Raw genomic sequence first — 19,443 nt, 5'->3', positions numbered from 1 at the left:
AAAAGAAAGGGGATGAGATAATGAAATAACAGAAAGAAGAGTATGTACGTAACATGGCCAGGGGACACTAAATCACTGGCAATCTAGAAAGGACTACAATCCCTGTTGGATCTCGACAGAAACCACCAAACTATAACAAGGGCGAGGGTTTTTGAATAAAGGGATGTCTTAAGCTAGCAGTTTGGGATGTAACAGGTCTGGGTATGAAGGAAACAGAACTGTTTAAGATGTTTAAGGATAGGAAAGTGCACACTAACAAGCCAAGAAGAACCTAAAGGGCACAAGAAAATTTGAAGGATGCACAGTGATATGTAGCAGTGTTGAAGCAAATAAACAAGCTGGTGAAGGAGTGGCAGTGGTGGCAGATAGAAAATAAAGCTCAATAATATAAAGTTATATTTATGTAAGTCAAAAAATGATTATAGACAGATTTACTGGAGACAGAAGTCATATAACAATTATAAGAGTATATGGCCTCAGGAAGGGAAAGATGATGAAACAGAAGGGCTTTATGAAATCTTTCAGAGAGAGCTGCACAAGTTTAACAAAACATATCATATTACCATAATGGGAGACCTTAATACAAGAATAGGAAATAACCCAGCACTGAATGTTATGGGTCATAAAGGAGAACGGCTTATCAACAACAATGAAGAAAATCTAATACATTTTGCAACCAGCAGCAATCTAACAGTTGCTAACATACTTTTGAAACAGAAAGAGATTTGTAAGTTCACTTGGAGTGCTTGTGGTGGAGGTCAGTAAAATATTATGGCATTACCAATAGCAGACTCAGTAAACTGATACAGGATGTTGGTTTTTCATGGCAGCTACATAAATCCCAATCATTTCCTGCTGGTGTCAGAAATTCCTTTACTAACTATATGGAGAAGGGAAGGCTGTTTCATAATATTGAGAGAGAAAATGAAGAACTGTATAAAATATACTCACTACAAGATCAAGAAATTAGGGTATTTGTTGCATACTCACTAGAAGATCAAGAAATTAGGGTATTTATTGCATTAGGCTAAGCACTTATTTCCAAAGTCAAATAACCAATGAAAATATTGAAAAAGCATGAGCAAGGATTAGCTGTTTCATTCATATTACTGCACTTGAAGCACTTGGTAAAAAGTGTAAGCTGAGGAAGAAGAGAGGTCTGAGAATATTGAATAACGAAATAGCCAGAGAAGAAAAAGAAAGCTCATGATGTGTATTATATTTACAAACAAAAGTGGATAGCAATGAAGATAAATGTAATACAAAGTGAAACATAGCAAAAAGAGTTGTAAGTTAAGCTAAAGATTAAGCACTAGGTTTGTTAGTAATGTTGAGGATGGATACACAGCAGGCAAACACTAGCATATAAAATAATGAAATGTCTTAATAAGACAGACAAGGATACAGCCAATACAAAGTCAATAACAGAAAAATATAGGGAAAGATATTATAAGAGATTATGGTACCTTGAAAAACAGGAGCATCAGTAGAGAATGTCACAAATGTGAATGTGATCTTTTGACATATAAAGAAGTTGATGAAGTTGTGGCAAGAATGAAGAATACGAAGGTGACCAGGAAGAATGGGCTAAATGCTGAGCTCATAAAACATGGTGGTACGTCACTAAAACTAAAAATGCTTTGTCTGTTTAATGTGTGCTGGAAGAATGAGCATATACCAAGCACATTGTGAAGTACAGTCATCCCTCCATTTTTTATTTATTTATTTAATTTTTTTTAAAATGAAAACTGAATAACTGTTATAAATAGAGAGGGATAAATTTGATGGAGACAGCATGTAAGATATATGCTAGAATAATTGGCAAGAGACTAAAGGCTATAGGTGAAACACTCCTTTTAGAAGAACAGAATGGTTTGAGGAAGGGAAGATAATGCACAATTCGTGTACTCATTATAAAACAATTCAGAGAAAAAGGTATGAATTTAATATAAAAATGCATAAAGCCTTTATAGATTTTGTAAATGCCTCAGTTGTGTAAATACACAAATACAGTGGAGCATACTAGAGAAACTAGGTTATCTTAAACACATCATAAACATCCTGAAAGATGTGTACACAGACACTAAAATGACGATTGGAACAGATGCAAGAATTTCAGATATGATAGCTGCGAATCAGGCAGTCAGACAAGAGGGCAGTTTATCACTGACATCTGTAACAGTGGTTCTCATACTTTCCAATAACACTGACCCCCTGCTTATTCGGAAAGTGATCTGTGGACCCCCTTGCAATGCAGTCTGAAAGTTCACATGGTATTAAAAAAAATGTTAATTAGAATTGCTACTGATAAATATATAAAGAAAAATAATGTGATAAGTAATTTATTGTAAAGATATGTGATTGTTGTCAAGTGAACAAAATTTCAATAGAAAATACAGTAAGTTAATATGGTGACAATATAGTAGTACAGAAAATACAGTAATACCATACAATAATTACAGTAACTGGAAATCAGTATCTAACTTTTTTTAAGAAATCCACTTGATAAACAATGCTGTACAATGTGGGAGTCACTAATGTGAAGAATGAAATTCTTTGTGTTTTTCCACAATTCCAGTAAAATCTGGAATAAGTTTTGTCACCGTCAACATTAGGTCTGATTCCACATTAATACAATTTTGCTTTAAGGTTTTAATACTGCAAAGAGTGGGAAAGGACTGGTCAAGTAACTAAGTGGTAGAGGAAGGCATCAAATGTTGCAATGCCTCTTTACACAAATCTTAATACTCACAATGCACATGCAACCAAAAGCTACAAAGTTCATTTTCCTTGAAAACATTTTTCCATGAAGTATTGCAGGATAGTTCAAATAGCTGTTCTTGTCCTGTTTCAGAGAGATTTCACCATTAGTGAAAGGGTCTTCAATCTAACAATTACCAGGTTGTGGGCTAGGAACATATTCTCAAAAACTTACAGCTAATTATATCAAGTCTCTTACAAGTGCTCTGCACTTCAGCTGAAAATTTCTCACCTGGAGTATCAGTGAAGTCCCTGAGCACCAGAAATGATGAATCATTATTATTGTGTACTTGTACTGCCCACAGTTGCAGTTTGTTAATTGTTGCACAGTATTAACATTTCTTCCTTGCAGGCCTAAGTTAAATTTGTTGAGAAAGAAGAAAATATCCACCCCCGACAGGCCGCTTTACACTATCAGTCAAAGTCAAACAATTTCTTGCTTGAAAAACAATGTTGCTTGTCTAAAAGAAACAAGCACACTTCATTATGCTGCTCAAGGAAGTGACAGAGAACTTTCCCTTCTGACAAACAGTGCAGTTCAGTATGTAAGAAAGTTGAGTGTGTTCACTGCCAATTTCTTCACATAAAACTGTGAAAAGACAGGCATTTAGAGACCATGATGTGAGGAAATTAACAAGTTTTGTAACTCCATCCAGAACACATTTCAGATCCAAAGGCATTTTTCTCACTGCTAAAGCTTCTCTATATATGAAGCAATGAGTACACTATTCCTGATACTAAAGGTTTCACTTGAGCCTTTAGGCCTGTCTGTAAAAAATGCCCCAACAAAGAAAGAATTTCTCTTGCTTGAAGTAGTCCTATATAACGGTTGACCAGCTTCGGGGCAGAAATTTAGTAAAGTAGGGAAACATTTAAATTTACAAACTTAGGTGTAGTTTCTAATTGCTTTCTTTTTAGTAGCTGAAAAAATACTTCTTGCATAACAGCTGTGAATTACATTTTCTCACCGCACATTTCAAGTTTTAGGCATCGCAGACCCCCTGGCTAGTTACCATGAACCCCCAGTGGTCCGTGGACCCCACTTTGAGAAAGTGGTCTCTAGTAATGATGAAACTGTAAAACCATTTTGTCTAGACTACCTTAGAAAGTATGTAGTACAACATATGTACTGATTTTAAGAATATAACACCAAATATGGAACAATAATTACTCTTTGAAAAAGCTATTTACTCTTTGACTTCTGCACTTTATCACATCTGTGAAAATGATTTTATTATTTGGTTTATTGTACACAATACGATTCAACACAATGAATATGATGCTTATATAATCCTCTTCATGTTCATTCAATACTTCCGTACTAATGTCAGTCACAAACCCATCAGTTTAAGCCACTGAGTGTCAGGTGTCACTTATAATTTCTTTGCAGCACATTCATTTGTGCTAATAGCCTGTTATGCTTTCACTAAACTGACATCCATTAAATTTGGCATGAGATAGCTTGAACCCTGATGAAGAAGACAGGCTACTTTACAGAGTGTGTATACAGGATTTTAATTGATTTGAAGAACATTATGCAAATTAAGGAAAAATGTTTATTATTTGAAAAAGCTATTTACTCTTTCACTTTTGCACTTAATCATATTTGTTAAAATATATGTTCTATGTAATATGATTTAGTGTAATCAGCACACTGCTTATTCAATCTTCAATGTGTTTAATCCATACTTCCATTCTAATACCAGTATTATTAATTGTGAAAGTAACCCATTCTGTTACATTTTTATTTTTCTATCACTGAACCAATTCCGATGGTATTTGGTATGTAGTTAGCTTGAACCCTGCCTAATATCGTATAGGGCCCCAGCGAGCACCCACAAGTTGACTAATGTCTGAAGTAGTACTAGAGAAACTTGACACCATGAATCCTGCTGGGCTGTCCATAAAACTGTAAGAGTACGAGGGGGTGGAGGTCTCCTGTGAACAGCACGCTGCAAGGCATCCCAGATATGCTCAATAATGTTAGTGTCTGGGGAGTTTGGTAGTCAGCGGAAGTGTTCAAACTTAGAAGAGTATTCCTGGAGCCACTCTCTAGCAATTCTGGACGTTTGTGGTGTCGCATTGCCCTGCTGGAATTGCCTAAGTCTGTCAGAATGCACAATGGACATGAATGGATGCAGGAAGTCAGACAGGATGCTTACGTACATGTCATATCTACTTTAGAAAATTGTGTCTTTCTGAGTATTATTTACATCTGTAAATATGGTATACATGGGTGGTATGCAGACAACACTGGGACAATGAATGGTGACTCTTAGTGTATATAGATTATTCCATGACTGTGCATGTGATTTATGGTATTGAGTTCCTACACCACCTAGCATAGATGGAGAGTTCTGGTGGAGATACAACATTAAAACTGGACAGTAAGCTTGAGAACCACATTTAAAACTGTTACTACAAGCCATGCAAACATAAAGTCCGATTTAGTGCATAGTTCTAAGAGAGCTCAAGTTGTGAATGTTACTTGAATCCAACAGACCTCAGCACAATCTCATGTCTGCTGGAACTTGGGTACAGAATATCAGGTGGCTTTAACAGCTATAGAGACATTCGAACAGTCACAAGCCCGTCATTTTAGATGCTGAGTGTCACATGTCTCTTACAGCTTCCAAGACACTTGAAGACTCACAATTGCAGTGTTATTTAAATAAAGACTGTATGAAAAACAGAGAATCGTACCTTTGCATGTGGAACTTGGAGGCTATTGGTGAGGCTGCATTTGATTATGATCTATTAACTGACTATGTTTACCATGAATTAGTCATGATAGGGGGTGGATAAAAGATGTAGGCACCATAATGCATTAAAACGGAAGGGAGAAATGATGGTTGGTATGTGTTGCTCAGGTGGCAAAATCTCACATCCCTTACCATATGAGCCAGAGAAACTCTTAAAAACTCTACTTCTGCATGAATGTAATGAATCAAGGGATTATGTAAATGTAATTAGAAAATATAATGCAGGCTTTCAGGTTTGCCAAACAACAAAATAATAGAAATACATTCATTATGCACCTACATACCAGCACTGCATACATTTGTTACACATACATGTCTGCACCACTATACACGCAGACGTATCGTTAAATTACAAGCTTGCTTACACTTCATCATTCATTATAAAAAAACGACTGATATGCAAGTGAATCAGTGGGTAACAGCTAATTCTGTAATACAATACATGTGGAAGTATCTCTGTTACATTTTCACGACTACTGCTGAACTAATTTCGATGAAATTTGGTACGGAGATAGCTTGACCCCTGAGAAGGAACACAGGCTACTTTTTATGTGGATAATAAAAGACAGTTAAAAGTTTGAAGTAAGGGACTGAACACATTTTTTTTTACATCAATGAACAAAGCCATGTTTAAAAAATTATTAAATTTGCCGTGAAGAAGATACGTCAAGTAGCAGACAGGCACTATTAAAAGCCACTCACTTGTAGCTTTCGGCCACAGCCTTCATCACAAAAAAAAAAAAAAAACACACACACACACACACACACAACAATGCATGCATCACCGGCCAACTCCAGCATCTAGGGCAGGAATGCACCAAAGACTTTGTAGCACCATGCAGCAATCTGTCGTTTCATACATTGTTGACATTCCTACCAGTAGTTTCCATTGTTTGAAATTACAACCTCTGACAATAAAGTTCGGTGAATGAAGTCGGAATGGTCGATCGGGCAACTCTGGCGACTCACAACGGTGCATCTGCATAACAGCTAGTGCTGACATCCTGCCCTCACTGTAGTTCAGTTGAGCATCAAGTGTGTTCCGTGTTAGACTTGTTGGATGAAGTGCTTGTTTATGTGTTGATTGTGAACTGAGAACAGGACAATGAATGAGCAAAGGATCAATTTAATGTTTTGTTTCAAGCTTGACAAGACACCAAAAGAAATGCACAAAGTGCTGGTATGTGTTTATGAGGATCAAGCACTGTCCATGAAATGTGTGTATGAGTGGTTCACCCATTTTCAAGGACAGGAAAGTGTTTCTGACAATTCCCGTAGCAGATGACCGACGACCGCCGTCAGTGACAAAAACATTGAGAAAGTGAGGACATTAATCACGAACGATCGTTGATTAACTGTATGCATGATAGCGGATGAACTGCAGATGAACAGTGAAGCCGTGCGACAAATCCTTACCCAGGAGTTAGGGAAGAGGAAAATGTGTTGTTGTCTTGTGCCACATCACTTGACTGACGATCAGAAGCAGGCATGTTTAGAGGCTTCACAGGATTTTGTCAAAATAGTGGATGCAGCACACAATTTCCTGAACTGTATTGCCATTGAGGATGAAACCCGGTTTCTCTGGTACGACCCTGAAATGGAACAGCAAAGCGTGGAATGGCGTTCTCCAATATCATGTCATCGGAAAAAGGTCAGAGCTGAAAAATCACACATCAAAACAATGCTCATTGCCTTTTTTGATAGTCAAGGCATTATCCACAAGATATTTCTACCTGAGGGAACGATGTTGAACGCTGCACAGTACATTGAAATTTTGACCTGTTTCATGCAATGTCGATATAGGATACGACCCCAATACATACAACAAGGTTCCTGGTTTTTAGTGCATGACAACACTTGCCTACGCACAACCAATATCGTCAAACAGTTCCTGGCAAAAAAGGAGATGGTGCAACTTGAACATCCAACATACTCGCCAGATCTCAATCCTCCAGACTTCTTCGTATTCCCTTGACTCAAACTCGCTTTGAAAGGAAAGAGATTTGACAATATTCCTGACATCCAACAAAATGTGACATGGCTTTTGAACATCATCCCAAAGGAAGACTTTGTGCAAAGTTTCCAGGGACATGTATCACAGAGCTCAGTGGTGCATAGTTATGGGAGGTGACTATTTCGAAGGACAGTAAGGTAACTGTAGATCATAGTTCATCTATGTTAATGTTACAGGACTATTCACCAAACTTTATTTCAGAGGTTGTATTACATTTGTTGCATAACATACAAACTATAATGTACAGCTACTTACACAGCACAATGCATAGATCCATGCAGCTGTCCATGCCTGTCTGCATGCACCGCTCAGCAGTATGTGTGCCATGTCGTTGTGTGTTGGGATAGTTGGAGGGGTAGGAGGATGCATCTTATGCATCGTGCTATGCTTACCTGAACAGGCAGTCATGTGAGAGCAGCTGATGTTACTGCATGTACATTAGCTTACTACCATCACTCATCGTAACAAAATTAACGATATGTGAACATAGACATGAGTAACAACTTCTTGTTTAATGTATACATTGACATCTTGAGAAGATGGAAATCAGAAGTTTCAACTTCCCTCCCCCCTCTGAAAATGAAATTAAATTATTATGACAGAATAATATGTCGTTACTCGAATGGAAACTTTTGGGCGAGAGAAGTTGCTTCCCCCAATATTTTTACACAACTATCTCCCACTCTTCCAGATAGAAATTTTGTTATTATTTTGAAACCTTAAGTCTATAAAACAAAATGATTAGAAGGTACAGTTAATAATCATGCTCTCTCTGACTCTTGTCATCAAAGTTAGAACCTGGAATAAAATCTGTCACTTTGAAGAATTCTGGCAATCATTGACTCTGAAAATTCTTAAACTAACCAGAGGCACAATTGTACACCCTGGGGAAGCCATCTTAGGTGCTATGATGTACTCACTCTGCAGCATGGGAATCAGTGTCCAAGTTGTGTATCAGTTTCGATAAAGTCCAGAATTTAATGTTTGAAAATAGAGCATAAACAACAGTGATGCAGGCTCTAATGATTTCCCAGGATACAAAGCTCCCTGCGAGTTATGAAATGCCAAATATTGTTCCGAGCCACAGCTAAGGCAGAAGTTAAAATCACCAAAGAACTGAATGTACATGAAATTCTAATTTTACATAAATGATTTTCCTAGCTATATTCCAGTATACATCATCCTCCTGTATGAGGTGAAATGTTACCACAATTAATCAATTTTCATTCCATATTCAAGATGGCAGCTTACAACAATGCTGCTAATTACAGTTCCATTGTATGTTTAATGTTCCACACTATATCCACAGAGTCTTTATATTGCAAGTCAGAGATAATCTGTCTCTTGCAGTCATAATGAATCTTTGGGCCATATAAATCACTTGCTTGGTTATGCATAAACATTTGTGCTACATGATAAAAAGTGTGATACTACAAAGTCCCTCTTGGGTTACAGATATCACAGCAAGGAACCATATGTATGTAGTAGAACATTTCATGATGACTCTCCATGGTGAACAGTCTCTATAAAAAAACTGCTAAAGAAACAGAGTGCGCTCCAATATATAAGTAAAACAGGGGATAGGACAGTGTCCAGACACTCATGAATGACAAAGAAACAAAATTGAAGGTATCAGAGCAAAACCGGAAATGTTTAATTTCATTTTAAAAAATTTCCTTTACAAAGTAAGATAAAGGAATAATGCTCTAGTTAATTCCTGGAGTACTGCAAGGATGAGTGATACACATTGAAGAGCCCAGGAAACTGGTACAGCTGCCTAACATCATGTGTAGGGCCCCCACAAGCACAGAGAAGTGCCGCAACACGACATGGCATGGACTCGACTAATGTCTGAAGTAGTACTAGAGGGAACTGACACCATGAATCCTGCAGGACTGTCCATAAATCCGTAAGAGTATGTGGGGGTCGAGATCTCTTCAGAACAGCACGTTGCTAGGCAATCCCAGATATGCTCAATAATGTTCATGTCTGGGGAGTTTGGTGGCCAGTGGAAGTGTTTAATCTCAGAAGACTGTTCCTGCAGCCAGTCCATAGAAATTCTGGATGTGTGGAGTGTTGCATTGTCCTGCTGGAATTTCCAAAGTCTGTCATCATGGACATGAATGGATACAAGTGATCAGACACGATGCTTATGTACTTGTCACCAGTCAGAGTCGTATCTAGATGTATCAGTGGTCCCATATCACTCCAACTGCACACGCCCCACACCATTACAGAGCCTCCACCAGCTTGAACAGTTGCCTGCTGATGTACAGGGTCCAAGGATTCATGAGGTTGTCTTCATACCTGTACACGTCCATCCACTCCATACAATTTGAAAAGAGATTCGTCTGACCAGGCAACATATTTCCAGTCATCAACAGTCTAAAGTCGGTGTTGATGGGCCCAGGCAAGGCGTAAAGCTTTGTGCCCTGCAGCCATCGAGGGTACACAAGTGTGCATTTGGCTCCAAAAGCCTATATTGATGATGTTTCATTGAATTGTTCACGCACCGATGCTTGTTTATGGCCCAGCATTGAAATCTGCAGCAGTTTGCCGAAGGGTTGCACTTCTGTCCCATTGAATGATTCTCTTCAGTCATCGTTGGTCCCATTCTTGCAGGATCTTTTTCTGGCCAATGTGATGTCGGAGATTTGATGTTTTGCCGGTATTCCTGATATTCATGGTACACTCATGAAATGGTCGTACAGGAAAATCCCCACTTCATTGCTACCTCAGAGATGCTGTGTCCCATCGCTCATGCGCCGACTATAACACCATGTTAAAACTCACTTAAATCTTGATAACCTGCCATTTAGCAGCAGTAACCGATCTAACAACTGCATCAGACACTTGTCTTATACAAGCATTTCCAACCAAATTGCCGTATTCTGCCTGTTTACATATCCCTGTATTTGAACACGCATGCCTATACCAGTTTCTTCGGCACTCCAGTGTAGATATTAGAACTAGTGACATTGAGAAAGTGCTTGAATTGTAAATAACTGAACAAAGCTGCAGAGGCTGATGGAACCTCTTCACTTTCTGTATATAATTTTGAGAGGATTTAGTCCTTCCCCCCTTAAAAAGGGGATGAGTTAGCCCTCCATCATCCTCAAACAAAATAACTATACCCAAAAGTTGAAAGAAAATGCAGATTACACCTGTCTGCAAGAGTTGTAGCAAAAAAAAAGATCCATAAAACTACTGTGCAGTGTCATTGACATCTATCTGGTGCAAAATCTTAAAATGTATTATGAGCAAATGTAATGAGATGTTTTCAACATAATATCCTCCTCCATGCCCACTAGCATGGATTCTAGAAACATAAGTCATGTGAAACCCAACTCAAGCTTTTCTTGCATGACATCTTGGAAGTCATGGATCAAGACTATCAGATGGATTCAGCATTTTTTGACTTCTGAAAAGCATTTGACTCAGTAGCACAACAGTGGTTATTAATAAAACTATGTTCATATTAGGCACCAAATGAAGTTAGTGACCGCATTCAGGATTTCTTTATAGGGAAGACGCAACATTTTCTCTTGGATGGAGAGCCATCAGCAAATTTAGAAGTAAACTGATGTAGCATAGACTTGAAAATAGATGTCAGCTACCCAGTGATAGCCTACTTATCAAATTTCAAGAATCAATATTAGGTGAAGAATCTGGGAAAATTCTGTGGCCCTGTAACTTCTGTAGTATACCAAAGACAAAATTAGACTAATAAGACAGACACAGAGAAATTTAAACAGACATTCTTCCCATGCTTTACGTGCAAGTAATACAGGAAGAAACCTAATCTGTGGTACAATGGTTATTACCCTCTGCCATGTTCTTTAAAGTGGTTGTAGGGTATGGATGTAGATAGACAAGAGAAGTGCCTGCTTACCAACAGTTAACAGACTTACCTAGAGTGGCACAAGCATACAAAATATATTGATACAAATATGAGAATTTTTAGCTTTCAAAACTTTTAATCAATACCTCTTTCACAATGAAGGGTTAGAAAAAATAACTGGTAAAATGTATGTGTTGGAAGAAAAGTCTTTCAGAAAAGGCAATGAAATTTTAATCTTGACCTTTAGCCTATTGTTATTTCATTTCTTTTACTATACTTTGTGTCACTTGTGATCCCTGGTTTGGAACAAATGTTACTTGCCACCAACACTTGTACCTCCTGCTTTTTATTTATCCTTCTCCTTATCAATCATCCATTTGAAATGTTCATTACCTGCTGAATTAATAGTTTTATTGCTGTGCAATACAAGTTATTCTGAATTGTGAACCACATGTGAACTCACAGTAACGGGCACACACTGATGAAGTTATTAACCATAAGTTGTCTCTTCTGGATAAGGCAAAACAAAATATGTTTGTTAGCTTTGTATCTATCTTGCATCTCCTGTAAGTTGAACATTGCATTAAACAGGATGACTTTTGAAGAATCTGATAGTCACATGAAAATTTTATTAATGTAGCATTAAAAGCACAATTTACAAAAGTTTAATGTATGGTGTTTAGCATATGCACTTCTTTGTGTGTTTTTAAATAAGTTTGGACAAGAAGAGAATAGAAGCTTTTGAAATGTGGTGCTACAGAAGAATGCTGAAGATTAGATGGGTAGATCACATAACTAATGATGAAGTATTGAATAGGATTGGGGAGAAGAGAAGTTTGTGGCACAACTTGACCAGAAGAAAGGATCGGTTGGTAGGACATGTTCTGAGGCATCAAGGGATCACCAATTTAGTATTGGAGGGCAGCGTGGAGGGTAAAAATCATAGGGGGAGACCAAGAGATGAATACACTAAGCAGATTCAGAAGGATGTAGGTTGCAGTAGGTACTGGGAGATGAAGAAGCTTGCACAGCATAGAGTAGCATGGAGAGCTGCATCAAACCAGTCTCAGGACTGAAGACCACAACAACAACAACAAATAAGTAATGTATCTGGTAAATGAAATGGATATAAAACTTGTATAGATTTCTTCTGTTCCACAATAATTCTTATTCTTTTTCAGGCTGATCTTGTTGAACAAATTGCTGGAAGATGGCAATGTTCTTTATAGAAAGAACCGTCTGAAAGAAGCTGCTCATAGGTATCATTACGCACTGAAGAAATTCCCCACAGAGGATTTAGGAGAACATATGGCCACATTTGAACAGTTACGGATAAACTTTCTACTCAACCTATCGCGATGCAAAAGAAAAATGAATGTAAGTTAAACACTTTATAGCATAAACATTTTTTTCATAGTTTGTGTACTGCAATCAATAAAAAATTTGTACCTTTCTCTGTCCCTAAACATTTTACTGTAACTTGTGAATACAAACTATTTTCATTTCTGCTTTAAGCATTTGTTTTTGTAATGTAATGTCACTTTTATTTTATTTTTAGGAAAATACTGAAGCAGTAGAACTAGCCAACCAAGTTTTGAAGATGAAACCTGACTCTTTTGAAGCATTTTATGCCAGAGCCAAAGCCAGAATAGAACTGAGGTAAACAGGAAACTACATTTTGTAAATATGTAAATGAATATACAAGGTGTACAACTTAGCTTCCATCGTTTTTTCCCCAACATTTGAGGCTTTAATGAAACAAATTGGTTGCACATGTATCATTCAAAGTATTTTCCGTCGCTGGCCACTACTTTCTCCCATATTTCGGGTAGTGTATGAATCCTGCATTTAAAAAATTGTTCATCTTTTGAAGCAATCCATGAATGAATGAATCGATCCAATTTGTGACTTCTTCATGAGATCAGAAGTGTTGGTCAGCCAGGCCATGCGCCATTGATCCAAGCAGGTGATAGTCAGAAGGAGCAATGTCTGGAGAATACGGAATGTAGAATAGGACTTCCCATTTTAACATTTCCAAGTACATTTTGACCTCTTTTGCAACGTGGGGTCGAGCATTGTCATGCTGCAAAATCACTTTATCATGCCTCTTGCTGTACTACGGCTGTTTGTCTTTTAATGCTCTGCTCAAACACATTAATTACATTCGATAATGAACACCTGTGATTGTTTCAGTTGGTTTTAACGTACATGTGACAGGGATATCCCCAAGATTTTTTGCATTTAGGGTTATCGTAATGAACCCATTTTTTGTCCCCAGTCACAATGCATTGCAGAAATCCCTTCCGTTTTTGCCTCTGAAGTAACTGTTCACAAACACACAAACGCCATTCAATGTCTCTTGGTTTCAGCTCACACAGGACCCCAAGTTACTTCTTTCTGAATCATGCCCATAGCCTTGACATGTTTTGAAATGGCTTGCTGTGTCACTCCCGCTAATTGTGCCAATTCTTCCTGAGTTTGACGCAAGGCTCCACTCAGCAATGTCTCCAATTCTGCATCTTCGAAAACATTCTCTCTTCCACCACTATGCCTGTCTACAATGTTAAAATCACTATTCTTGAAGCATTGAAACCACTCATTACATGTTCTTTCACTAACAGCATCCTTACCATACATACTTGAGAGCATTCGATGAGACTCGGCCGCTGTTTTCTTCATATTGAAACCAAACAGTAACACCTCCTGCAAATGATGAGGATTTGGCTTGTAAACTGACATTTTCAAGCAAGAACAACTTTATGATGCAGACACAAATCGACTAATGTTTGAATGAGGTTGTGCTGACCGAGGTCCAAGCTAACTGCCTGACGTCTGTGATCTGTTTCTTTCGACCGCTACTTACTGTTGTCACCACCTATCGGCAAACGGCGGAAGCAAAGTTGTACACCTTGTAAAAGTTATGATTAAATAGCAGTACACTCTATGGTCAGTTCTGCAAATTGAAGCATTTGCTTTTTTGTGTCAGCTTTAGTTGCAATGTCCAGTGAAAATACTGTAATGAAAAATAATTTAGTGGGGCACAACTTGATCAAAGCAGACCATGTATAATTCATAGAACTATCCAAACCACAGAAGTATTTCAATGCTAAAGCATTCAATACACTTTTATCTGCTATTTTTTGTGTAAAGTGGAACGTGCCTAATGCAGAAACAGAATGCAGATTAATAATTCATTGTATAATGCAGAATAGAGCTTATACAGTACTACAGTATACATTAGTTATTCATGACCCTATGATGATACTACTTTTAACACGAAGATTGTACAGCTATGACAATGCTATTAAGCAGCACAAAACCAAGAAAAGAGGTTTGGCGCAACACAGTGATGCAGGACTGGACGTCAAACCATGTTGCTCTGTGCAACATTGAACAATTATGCTCAGTGTCAGTACTTCAAAGGAAATAGTTCATTCGTGGGCACTCTGTTAGTCAGCATTTCTCATTTTCCATTATTATTGATGTGAGCAGGTTTGTCCTGAAACATTCTTGTGCACCTATGAACACACTGCTGCACTCAGTGAAAGATGTGGATGTTGTTCCGTTAAGCAGTGGTTTACACAGCAAGGTCAAGAATTCCAAAGAAATGCACTACCTGCATTATTTTCTGCCAGTTTCAGTTGACTAGTAGAACATTAAGTGAGAAAATGATGCCAAATAAAAAGTACGGGTCACTAACACTAAATGAAAAGATTAAGGTAATTAAGGTGAGCGAGAAAAACAAACTCTCTGTGTGAAATAATGTTTTGTTTCAAATACATTAAAACGCAAATTTACAATACTTTAATAAGCAACTATAAGATACAAGATGAATGGATGAAAGGGAAAGAGAAAATAAAAGGAAATCAAAGAAGATGGGAAATAAAGAAATTAATGAGATAGTGTGGGAATGGTTCGTAAGTGTGTGGGCAAAAAACTTACTTTTGTCTGGATCCATGTTACAGAGTGATGCTCTGAAAGTCACTGAAGAGCTTGGAAATATGGAGTTTGAGAGGCATCCACATGATGGCTGGATATTTTCAAATGGTTCAAATGGCTCTGAGCACTATGGGACTTAACTGCTGAGGTCTTCAATCCCATAGAACTTAGAACTACTTAAACCTAACTAACCTAAGGACAACACACACATCCATGCCCGAGGCAGGATTCGAACCTGCGACCATAGCGGTCGCGCGTTTCCAGACTGTAGCACCTAGAACCGCTCAGCCACTCCAGATATTTTCAAAGCTGGCTGCAACATCATGCAGAATGAAATGTGTGGGGAAGCTAAGGGTGTGCAGGAAAGTGTAGCAACAGAATGGAAGACATTGTACAACCTGATTGTGAATGATGACCTGAAATGTGTGTTCAGTGTCAATGAAGCAGGACTGTTTTATTGCCTGGTGCCTTCAAAATCTAGGAATTCGAAGTGAAAAGTGCACTGGCAGAAAAATGTGTAAGGAAAGACTGTACTCTGTGTGGAATCATGTTAAGTGAAACAGGGAAGCCACTGGTGATTGGTAAGGTGGGAAAACTGCATTGTTTCTTAAACATAGATGTCAGTAAGCTTCAAGTCGCATGGCAAAGCAATAAAAAGGTGTGGATGTTGAGTAGTCTAACAGAAGAAAATGTTCAAATGTGTGTGAAATCTTATGGGACTTAACTGCTATGGTCATCAGTCCCTAAGCTTACATACTCCTTAACCTAAATTATCCTAAGGACAAACACATACACCCATGCCCGAGGGAGACTCGAACCTCTGCTGGGACCAGCCACACAGTCCATGACTGCAGCGCCTTAGACCGCTCGGCTAATTCCGCGTGGCAATCTAACAGAAGAACGGCTGGGCCCTTTCAGAGCCAAAAGGAAAAAAATGAAATTGCCAAGCTCTCATTTTTCTAGACAATGCAACCTGTCTCCTGAAAATCATGTGAACAAACATGAAATCCCCTTATAGGCAATTACTGATGCAGTCTGTTATTCTTAGTGTTGAAGAAGCTGAAAGAGCATTTGTTTCTGTACTGAATTGGCTTTGCAGTAAGAGAAATAAAGCCCAAAACAGTTACCAAGCACTTTAGAAAAGTGGGGTTTGGAGGTCAAAAACTTGTTGTGTGCCCCTTGAAGTTCAAGAAAATGCAATAGCAGTTGCTGCATTAATTAAAATGTGAAACATTTCATATAGTACAGATGACTACTTTCAAAGTGGTACTTTCTGTCAGCTCACCCCAATTTTACTTCAGAAACAGATTTAATAGAAATCTGCAACACAGAAGATGAACAGGAAGAAACAAAGGAAGGGGAAGAGGAGCAAAATAATGTCCCTAGGAAAATTAATATGCCTGAAGACGCTATTGCATGCATAAACAATGTTGCAATTTGCAGCACACCAAAAGTCTCCCAAGCTGTTGGAACAATTGTATAGTGCAAAAAACTGCGTAGAAAAACAATTTTGAGCAGGAAATTCAAACAGGTTTTCTTCCATGACATGTGGAGAAAAAAGTGAAAAGTAAAGCAAATAAACACAGGAATAAAATTTGTGTACATATAACCATTAAAAATTTTAAAGTTAGTGTAAAAAAATAGACATGCCATATGATTTATCAGTTAGTGTAGTAGTCTGGTGTTGTGTTGTACAATATACAGTTAATGAACATCTACTGTGCAGGAGTGAAAGCACATAAATACCTGCATAATTACAAATTTATAATTTCATGCATGATACTTGACAAATTTTATGTAGCCTAGTGAATTTTGTGTAATCTGCAAACTTGTTCAATTTGGAAAATTATTTTAGTCCCATTCGATTCTGTCTTGAGCAAGTTTTACTGTAATATTAACAATAAATATGAAGCCATTGTCTGATAGCAGAGCGCAGTTCAGCTGTGGCAAACAAACACATTCATGGACAACATTTCTAAATTGAGGATTCACTTAAGCTCATTTGCTTATGTCTGACGGAGGGCGTGTGTTCCTTGAAATGAGCTCCTTGGAGACTCATTCCCCCCATTTCAACATTGTCAATCTTCTGTTTTTGCCTTCTCTCATTTTCACTGCAGAATGCCTTTTGAATTTCAAAGAATCTTTTTTGACCATACTATGAATTTTTCAATTAATAAAGTATGTAGCCAACAGTTGCCAATTTTTTAATTTATTTTTAGACTTGGCCCAGGTTTTAATGCCATGAAAGGTTTCTTCTTCAAAAGAACAAAAAGTTACTTGGATTATATTACACAAAACATGTTACATCCATCATGAGCTGATGCAGACAAGTCACATACAGATTTGAGTACCTCAGCTTCTGATGGAAGTAACATCTTTTACAGAATGTTTTACAAAATGAAGAAAATTCCCTTAGTGGCACCAAAACCTGGGTCATGTCAAAAAGTGAATAAAAATTGGTAACTGACTGGCTATACAATTTTGTTATTGGAAACTTACTCAGAGCTACTGCTAACAGCCATGTTCTAGATCGAATTCAGTTCTTCCAGTTCACTTAATTATTGCACTGTATGTGGTAAGACATGCTATTACTTTTCTTACACAAAAAGTAGTGAATTATGACTGTATTGCAATGGAAGATCTGTGGCACTTAGCTTTCAAATCAGCCTTATTGATCAGAACATGGGGTAGAGACTATAGCAGCACATTGCTAATTATCACCAAAAGCTAAATTTCTATCTCTAGTAATGGTAACCTCTTTTTTTCATGTATCTTATCTGAACATTGCCCTGCAATTATTGTTATGGTGTCCCGAGTTCCCATTTTATAAATAATTCATGATATGTATTGTAGCTGATTCAAGGAATGTGCATGCTGCTACAGTAATTTGGATTTATGTTTCAGGCTTCTTGATGAGGCATTAGAGGATGTACAGGATGCTCTACGTGTGGCACCAGCTCAGAATCGTGATGTTCGACGTATCCTTTGCAAAGTACGAGAGGAATTGCGTACAGAGATGGCAGCAACTGGGGCATGCCCTGGAGCTCCCTTGTCTTCCTTGACATTAGGAACTGCAACATCTGTTGATACTCTTCATGAACCAGAGACAAGAGTTTAAGTGAGAGTGTAATTTTCTCTCTTTATGGCACCCAGTTGCACCTCATCAAGCAGGGAGCTTGGTGGATATATACTGCACAATTGTGCTGCATGATGATCGAGTATCTCGAGATGTTAAGACTGAGCTGGCAGTTAAATCATATGCTGTTCTGCCACAGTATCATAAACTGTATCTATTTTATGACTCTGACAATGCAATTGTATACATTCTTTGTAATTTCATTGTAAAAAGTCTGGTAAGAGGTTATCAGTTGTTTCTGCCGGTGTAGCTGTACTTTTATACTAAAATGTAACAAATGCTGATTCCTACATTTCTAATATATTTCTTCTGTAATATGTAATGAATTATTTTTAAATTGTATGTAGTTACAAAGTTGGTCTGGTTTCAAGGACCTTAAAATTGATATCTTGCCAGAAAAATATATGATGGTGTTAATAACTGAAAATTAGTGATTCATTTAAATAAAAATGGTGAGTTTTATTTATGTTATTGTTCACTCATTTCTTTCCTGATATCTCCTGTTCTCTTTAGCTCTGCCAAAATTGGGGTGAAAAATTGCAAATTGTCTCCAATATTCAAATACTTCAAGTGACCTGGGATGTATTTTGTGTTTCAAATCCCACTGCAGACATACTACAGCAAAAGCCTAATATAACAATGAGAACAATCAATTTTTGACAATATAATGTAACTGGATAGGTAACAAATCTTCTCACCAAGCAGTGGCAGAACACACATAAAAGAAGGTTATAATCAGGCAAGCTTTCGGAGCCAGAGGCTCCTTCTTCAGGCGGAAGGGATGAAGGGGAAGGAAGAGGAGTGAAGGAAAAGGACTGGAGAGGTCTAGGAAAAGGGGTAGATTTCGGTAGTCACCCAGAAACAGGGGTCACGGGACGGGTCAGGGGATACTTCTCAACCCGTCCACTAAGTCTCCCCTGACCTGCGGTTCTGGGTGACTTTTCCGAAATCTATCCCTTTTCCTAGATGTCTCAAGTCCCTTTTCTTCACC

At 37.8% G+C, this 19,443-nt stretch overlaps 1 protein-coding gene across 4 annotated transcripts in view; it reads left to right on the top strand.

The window, feature by feature from the left end:
• LOC126480876 (protein TANC2) overlaps positions 1-18,918 on the top strand; it is a 655,944-nt gene extending 637,026 nt beyond the window's left edge. For all 4 annotated transcript variants that reach the window (XM_050104258.1, XM_050104255.1, XM_050104256.1 and 1 more), the window contains 3 exons: positions 12,559-12,754; positions 12,936-13,036; positions 18,221-18,918. In XM_050104258.1, the coding sequence (XP_049960215.1) occupies positions 12,559-12,754; positions 12,936-13,036; positions 18,221-18,434 (511 nt within the window). In that variant the 3' untranslated portion in view covers positions 18,435-18,918. The remainder of the gene's footprint in view (positions 1-12,558; positions 12,755-12,935; positions 13,037-18,220) is intronic.
• The last annotated feature ends 525 nt before the right edge of the window (positions 18,919-19,443 follow it).

The sequence above is a fragment of the Schistocerca serialis genome, chromosome 5 (genome assembly GCF_023864345.2).
Source record: "Schistocerca serialis cubense isolate TAMUIC-IGC-003099 chromosome 5, iqSchSeri2.2, whole genome shotgun sequence".
Taxonomy (NCBI): Eukaryota; Metazoa; Arthropoda; class Insecta; order Orthoptera; family Acrididae; genus Schistocerca; species Schistocerca serialis.
The sequence above is the reverse complement of the archived record's forward strand: the minus strand, read 5'-3'. Positions and strand labels throughout refer to the sequence as shown.